Source organism: Notothenia rossii (assembly GCF_949606895.1).
Source record: "Notothenia rossii genome assembly, chromosome: 5".
NCBI classification, from domain to species: Eukaryota; Metazoa; Chordata; class Actinopteri; order Perciformes; family Nototheniidae; genus Notothenia; species Notothenia rossii.
The window spans coordinates 17,710,812-17,718,734 of NC_136903.1; the positions used below are offsets into that span (position 1 = coordinate 17,710,812).

General features: G+C 41.3%; 1 protein-coding gene across 2 annotated transcripts; it reads left to right on the forward strand.

Annotated features, from left to right (window-relative positions):
* The first annotated feature begins 217 nt into the window (after positions 1-217).
* Positions 218-7,279, forward strand: nr2f2 (nuclear receptor subfamily 2, group F, member 2). 2 transcript variants are annotated; one of them, XM_079682798.1, is made up of 3 exons: positions 218-1,440; positions 2,334-2,879; positions 4,858-7,279. In XM_079682798.1, the coding sequence occupies exons 1-3, from the start codon at positions 999-1,001 to the stop codon at positions 5,130-5,132; spliced, it is 1,263 nt and encodes a 420-aa protein (XP_079538924.1). In that variant the 5' UTR covers positions 218-998; the 3' UTR covers positions 5,133-7,279. The 2 variants fall into 2 exon arrangements, with proteins under 2 accessions (XP_079538924.1, XP_079538925.1); XM_079682799.1 differs by having other exon boundaries at positions 2,352-2,879.
* Positions 7,280-7,923: the final 644 nt, after the last annotated feature.

The window sequence follows — 7,923 nt, forward strand, 5'->3', positions numbered from 1 at the left end:
AATGATTCCCGAAACTCATCTCGTTTTAGGACCAAGCGGCCCTCTCGACCTCCATGCTGGCTCTGGCAAGGTACCAAGTAGCACAAGTGCCGACTAGCCAATGGGGTTGAGGGGGAGGTCCCTAAACTCTGACCAGTCAAACACACTCTCCTTCCTTATATGGCAGCAGATCTCCATGGTAACGTGTGCTAAGTTGCAGCAGTCGTGTCAAAGTTCACTATATAGAGAGCTCAGTGAGCTGATCAGAGAGAAAGCATTCTGCCAGCCCGGCTCCTACCAATCGCAAATCACTTCCTAACCTCCGCCTTTTTAACATATTTGATCACTTTGATTCTCTACTCCTTTTTCCTATTATTTTTCACTGCACGAAGGAGGTTTGTAGGTTGTGATCTTTGTTTTTGTGGTTTTTGTTTTTTAGTGCTTTCAGCATTTTTTGGGAAGAGTTGTCTTCACCGTCCAGACTCTCCAAAAACATTGGCTTCTGCTGCGCGCATTCTGGCGCTACCTCTCAACAAGAAAAGGAAGAAGACGCATTTTTTTTTACCCAGTTGGTGATTTCCTTCAAGACTTGTGCTGGAACTTGATAGTAGCTGCTTCAGTGTGCTCACTATTGTTTTTGCTGCTGCAGACACGGTCCTACCCACCAGCTGCTCCATCATTCTCTGAATAGTCCATGCTATCGGTTGATCATTTTAATATTTAGCCTACATTTCCCATTGATGGGTGTACTGGATGGCTGACTGTAAGCGCCCCTGGACTTGGCCTTTAAGCGCAAGGCAGCGACTCAGCTCGCCATCGCATCAGTTTTGAAAACGTGCTCCGCGACGTCTCCAACAGCAATAAATCGACAGTTTTCGGGAGATTTTGACTGGATTCAACGTAGGTTAGATTTGACATTGTGTGTCCTGTTAGTCACAGTTTATCGCGTTTCCTTGAGACATTATTCACCGCGACACCAAAACGGCAGACAAAAAGTTTCTTTACGTTGACTGATAGATATGGCAATGGTAGTGTGGAGAGGCTCCCAGGACGATGTGGCTGACACCCAAGGCACCCTTTCCTCGCAAACCCAAGGAGGACTATCCCTTCCCACCCCTCAACCAGGCCAGTTAAATCTGTCCTCTCAGGTCGCCCCTCCGACCACTCAGATTCCGGTCCAAGGACCCCCGAACAACACACAGTCCACGCCGACGAACCAGACGACGGAGAAGCAGCAGCCACAGCACATCGAGTGTGTGGTGTGTGGGGATAAATCCAGTGGCAAACACTATGGCCAGTTTACTTGCGAGGGGTGCAAAAGCTTCTTCAAACGGAGCGTAAGACGGAACCTCACTTACACATGCCGTGCCAACAGGAATTGTCCAATCGACCAACACCACCGCAATCAGTGCCAGTACTGCCGCCTCAAAAAATGCCTGAAAGTCGGCATGAGACGGGAAGGTATTGGGACTTTATGTTTCTGATTTATATGCGTGCGTGTGTGTAAGTGTGCTTGTGCTTTTCTAGACATGAAACCATGTAATGTTGCCCCCGTAGCATGTTCTGTCCCCCGACTCTTCCCTCCCAGGCTGTGCGGCAGCAGCTCGCCATGGAGCGGCTCTCTGCTGTGCTGGAGCCGGGGCTCGCCGGGTCTTCGTTTAGCCGCTCTATTATTGTATCCAGCTCCAGCGCATCATAGCCTTGCATTTCACAAATACGATCCGACCCCTGGCCGGGTTAGGGCTATCGAATATATATTTAGACAAAGCGTAGACATACATCTCTACTGAATAGATGAAACAATATCCTTCTGCGCTATTATGGCGAGTACCGAATTAAGAGATAGCGTGTTCCGGCTACATCTCTCCCGCATGTCTTGAATCGTGCACACAAAGCCTCCGTTTAACCTTAAGAATTTATTTGAATATATGTCGAATATAGGCCTGCATTTTATGGCAAAACAAGATGAATTGCTAAGTAGGTTAAGGGTTAAACATGCAAGGTCTCCCTTGCCCTCTTTGTGTTCCTTCACAGCCAGCTCATGTTGCTGTTGCCGAATAACATAATTTTAAAGATAGACATATCCATATGTGTAAAACGTGTTCTAAAGCGTGTGTTTCACAATGATATGTCTCACTACAGCTTCATTATCTATGCGACCTTTTAAAACTCCTATGCAATAACACAATGTGTGTATGACTGTTGTGATATTGTAGGCTACATCAAACATGCTGTGTGAAATGTATTTTGTTGATGCTTATTCTTGATTCAGCCATAAATGTATAATATTTGAAAGGTATGCCTATGATGATATAGTGTGATGATTTGTAGAATTCAGGCTTCAATATCTGTAGTTTCTCTTTTTACTGCAGCGGTGCAAAGGGGACGGGTGCCACCCACACAGCCTCACCACGGTCAGTTCGCCTTGACAAATGGAGACCCACTGCACTGCCATTCCTACTTATCCGGATATATCTCTCTTCTGTTGAGAGCGGAGCCCTACCCGACGTCCCGGTATGGCAGTCAGTGCATGCAGCCCAACAACATCATGGGCATCGAGAACATTTGTGAACTAGCAGCCAGGATGCTCTTCAGCGCCGTGGAGTGGGCCAGGAATATTCCCTTCTTTCCAGACCTTCAGATCACAGACCAGGTGGCTCTGCTGAGGCTGACGTGGAGTGAGTTATTTGTGCTGAACGCCGCGCAGTGCTCCATGCCCCTGCATGTGGCTCCTCTCCTGGCGGCGGCTGGCCTTCACGCCTCCCCCATGTCTGCGGACAGAGTGGTGGCCTTTATGGACCACATTAGGATCTTCCAGGAACAAGTGGAGAAGCTCAAAGCTTTGCACGTTGACTCTGCTGAATATAGTTGCTTAAAGGCAATTGTGCTCTTCACCACAGGTAAGACAATAGACTGGCACACTCCAATTTAAGTCTGTGTGAATGTCACTAACATGCTCACTGACATCAGCTAAATCAACGCTGACCTAAATATACCCACACTGACTATAGAGGTGGTTGTTTGTCTTAGATAAACATCCTGCTTAAATGTACACATGTGCTGCCTTCATGGTCAAAGACTTTTGAATATAGAATTGAGGCTCCTAAATTATAATAATTAACTGATTAATAAACTGATGTATTAGACACAAACACAGAAATATAGGCTACTGGAAATTGTACAAGCATTTTTGTTAAATTAAATTAACAACAAAACATGACTGAAATATTAGAGGATAATCTTGAGTTAAATAACACCGGTAACTTCACCATAATTACTTTAAGCATCATAAAATCTAGCTATTAACACTTTTTGCAAAACCAATAGCTTGCAGATGAATTGCTACACTTTGACTTTATTTTTATTTTTCCGCCATTTATCAATGTGTGTATACCCCACGTCTTGTTTGTAGGGAATGACAGATATAAATGATGTCAGGCTCCGAGGGGGAGGGGAATAGAAAAAGAAAGACAAGCCTAATGTCCCATTTGCACACAGTAAAAGCAAAGCGCAGGTTACAACGCTCTCGTGTCATTTAGGGGACATGCATGTCCGAGGAAAAACATGTAGAAGCCATGCAAACCCTGTAATTGCAAATATGTCAGATTGTAACAATATTGTGTGATATTAAGCAGTGACAGGAGGGGCGGCTTTCATTTTTATTTTGCAGAACATTTGTTCTTCCTCGATTCAAGGCGTCTTTGGACTTGCTCCAGAACTAGGTCATGGACCCAAACTTCCCAGCTATTTTGTTACATTACCTCCACCATTAAAGAGGGAAATAAAAAAATCCGTGTGAAAGAGATTTACAGGGTTTCAACATAGAGTGAGTGCACGTCTTTGAAATGATATCATACCTGCAAGGCATCAGCCTCTGTATTTCATTTAGCCCACCATTGTTCTCGTGATGGTTTGTAAACCTATTCCAAAAAATCACATCTCATGTCATTTCATTTTTATTATTAAGCCCTGATGGCTTAATTGGTCTGATCCATGCCTGAGACCGGAGGCTTGTGTTGTAGCTTGAATGACACGCATTTGCTACTTTGGTGGTTGTTGTCATGCATAAAGTTTACAAAGTTAACCAATGCGCGTACAAGCCTTTTTTGGCACATAATCATCAGCCGCCCACATGCAGCAGCAAAGATAGTGATTATGCGTCTCTGGTGGTATAGTATGACGGCAACTCCGTAGGCTATGGGCCCCTTTTTCCAAGCTAAATCTCTGCTCACTAAAGGTCAGTAGGTCTCCCTGTCTTTCCCTCTCTCCCCCCTCCTCCTCTCCTCCTCGCTCTGCCTCTGACAGCGAAACACAGGCTCATCTAAAACGCAGTCTTTAGCTATGAATATGCTTAATTATTTAGCTCACTTTTAAGTGGCTTTATCGAGGGAAATGACCGAGGTATGGTAGCGATAAAAGGAGGAGCAGAGAAATAAGATAGTGGCGGAGCAAAATTCGACATTACCTGCTTTTAAAACATAGCACATAGTTTAAGTTCAGTTAACAAAAAAAATCTATATATGCAGGCCTATCTATTTAAAAAAATAAATATTATAAAATAGTGTAATGTAATCAATAAAACTCTGTTCGCAGTGCGTAATTATTTGTGCCTTGATACAAATTCGCCAAGCGTAATGTTTTAACTATAACAATTATTAGATTAAAAACCTATTGTAGTAACGAGAACAGTCCTCGAAACAAATACCCTGAACTTTTACATATAGAGGGATAAAATAATTTCCTAAAAATGTTTTTTTCTTCTAAATGTGACAGGCTATCAATTTCCGCCTGTATATCCCCATAGTGAGGGAAAGCTCCTCGTGAGAGAAACACTTTAGGTCACACTTTATTAATGTTTATTTGCTTTCCCCCTCCCAGATGCTTGTGGCCTCTCAGATGTGGCCCATGTGGAAAGTTTGCAGGAGAAGTCCCAGTGCGCCCTGGAGGAATATGTCCGGAGCCAGTACCCCAACCAGCCCACACGGTTTGGGAAGTTGTTACTCCGCTTGCCTTCCCTCCGCACAGTCTCTTCCTCGGTCATAGAACAATTATTTTTCGTCCGATTGGTAGGTAAAACCCCAATTGAAACTCTCATCAGGGATATGTTGCTTTCGGGGAGCAGTTTTAACTGGCCTTACATGTCAATTCAGTAAACCAAGAAGGAGACGAACAAACAAAAGGTGGGGTTGGGGGGGCTGCGAGACTACAATGATTATAGCTGCTTTTGTGGAAGGAATAAAAAACCAACCGGCTGTTACACGGGGCTGGCTTTCATGAAGAAAGACATTGACGTAAATGACTGTGAATTCCCCCCTACTCCAAAAAAATTGAGACATCCACTGAACTTTCAAAATGGCAGATACAAGCTCCCAGTGTTCATGCAGAACAACCTGCTTCGATTCATTTTTTCAATGAAAGAAGAAAATGAGAAAAAAAGGGAAAGGGATTTTGTTTATCCTTATAAGGAAAATTAAGTATTAAGTGCATTTAAAAATGATAATTTGGGTAAAAAGAAGAAAAAAAACAGGAGAAAGGGAAAATACGAAAACGTGAATTTCCTTTTCTCAAATGACTTGTCCTGTGTCCATGTATAGCTGTGTTTTGTACTTTCTTTGTTCCTCCTTTCTGGTTTCAAACCGGCCTATGTGATTTCTGTAGTACAGGTGGTGTTATTTTCTAAGACAATGATTTATTTTGAAAAGGTGTACAAAAAAAAGTTCTAAAAAGAATTAAAACCACAGCAATAGGATTTTAGGCTTATAATCTAGGCGTAATGCTGCAAGCGCACTTATATTCTAAGGATGACCAATACCATCTGGGAAAAGGGAGTTTCTTTGGACTTTATGTTCAACTTTATGACCCAGCGAAAACATTTTGCCCTTTATTAATATGAAGTTACAGGATCCACTTTGTTTTCCAAATTATTTGCTGAAAAGTCTTCCCCAATTCATCCAACTTTGAATATTTGGCATCAGTTCCCCAATTGGATTCAATAAAAAAAGATCCTACAAGTTGCCTATCCTGCTGTTAAAGAGGTATTAAGACAGTTGGCTCTAAATGCGTTATATTTGCATTTAAGGCTGTTTGCAGTGGTTTCAAACTGCACTGAAAGCATACCTGACTTGTTTAAAAAAATTGGAGAGGTCAAGGGGTCATAAAAGTTTGAAGCCTAGCCAGAGTAGTGTTTAATAGCAGTATTATTAAAGCGTCCCTGAAATGTCACCCTTTATTCACTTCAAGCATTAAGTGCCTGACAAGCATGATGTGATTTCTTATCAAAATGTTGTTAGAGTAAGCCTACAGCATTTTTGGGGGAACTCAATTAGATTTGAAACTTCAGTCGTGTATTTCACTTGAAAAACACTGATTAGAGGCAGTATTCTTGTAAATATAGGTCAATTCATTTCAGCAACTTTTTCCTTTATACAAAGTATATGTGATTAAGAAAAATCTGTGGTTGCCATTTTTTTTTCTCGGTAATACAACGTTTTCAAAATTGAGTGGCAGACTTAGCTAGTAGCACTGAAAGTTATGTTTTTAATGTATATACATATTACTACAAATGTTTTCTTTTTCATGTATATTTAGACTGTGAATGCATGGCCACAGGTCGCTAACCTATTTTACCTTTGATATATAAATGTAAATGTTTTCTCTCTCTTTTTTGACTGTATAGATATAATCTGTGCATTCAGTACACTAGCCCTTGTATTTAAAGAAACAAAAAAGAAAAGAAACGACGTTCATTATTAGGCTACAGACTTAAACAGGGTGAGCAGGTTTGAGAAAAAGGAGTCAATATTTTAACTTTAGTGTTATTGCTCCTTTGGTCTTTGACAGGTGCCGTGGTGTGCGTGAGCGTGTGTGCGCGAGAGCGTGTGCGTGCGTGTGTGTATTTGGAAGCTAGCAATTTTGTCCTTGTTTTGATGGCTTTTCTTCAACACACACAAAAAACACCATGTTGTGGTTGAATTAAAAAGGATCACTGATTGAACACTGATCTTTGGCTGTTCGTGGCCACATATGGACCAGAGAATGATACATGATTGTAATTATGAACAGTTTAAACTGACCCACGTTTTTATATAAATATATAAAAATATATGACTGCAGGGTATTGATAACGTATAGATACTTTTTTTATGATTATTATTATTATTAATTGCAAGTGATATATGTGAGTGTGTGTGAAAGTTTATAGTTGAACACAATTCTTGTTTGTTTGTGTTAGCTTATTGTAAACAAGCATTCTGCTGTAAATTTGTTCTTGGTATTAAATTATAATTTATGAATTTGAAAACTCAAGTATTTCCATGTTTTTTTACTTCCCCAACGCAAGTGTGAACTTGTCCTTGTGTGTGCGTGTGTGCGTGTGTGCGTGTGTTTATGTGCGTGTGGTGTGTGGTCGGCTGGAGGGGGGTGTGTGTGGAGTCAATTTGCTGTGGCAGGATGTTCCCCTTTTGCCCTATGAAAGTGATTAATGAATTACAAAATAATTAATCAATCAGCCAACAGGCTCGCTCAACGCCTTCACTTTTTGCTACAAGTTTCCGAATATTTTCTATAAAAATACCGATCAGTAATTTGGCAAAGATGCTTTGGAAATAATGAATTTAAGGCGGATGTCAGTCAAACTTGAAATGGTATACAACAGTTGTAATAAGGCTCCCTGCCTCAACAGATAATAACATTTCATAACAGTATGCCCCCCCCCCCCCCCCCCCGCCCCCCCTCAGTGGGAAATACCCAACTCGCCTTATTTGCGTTTCACCTTTGGACGCTCACATCAATATTAATGGCATGCATTTATACAGTATACATATTAGCATCCAAATAATATAAGTTAGGCTATATCGATAGAGAAAAAAAAACTGAAAATCCAAATGTTCTCATGACAAAAACGACTCTTATTATTGTCTACATTATTCATTTCCAACTGCACTG

Coding starts and splice junctions, on each gene's coding strand:
- nr2f2 (XM_079682798.1), top strand. CDS start 999: ATGGCAATGGTAGTGTGGAGAGGCTCCCAGGACGATGTGGCTGACACC. Junction 1,441..2,333: donor AGTCGGCATGAGACGGGAAG/GTATTGGGACTT, acceptor CAATATCTGTAG/TTTCTCTTTTTACTGCAGCG. Junction 2,880..4,857: donor AATTGTGCTCTTCACCACAG/GTAAGACAATAG, acceptor TCCCCCTCCCAG/ATGCTTGTGGCCTCTCAGAT.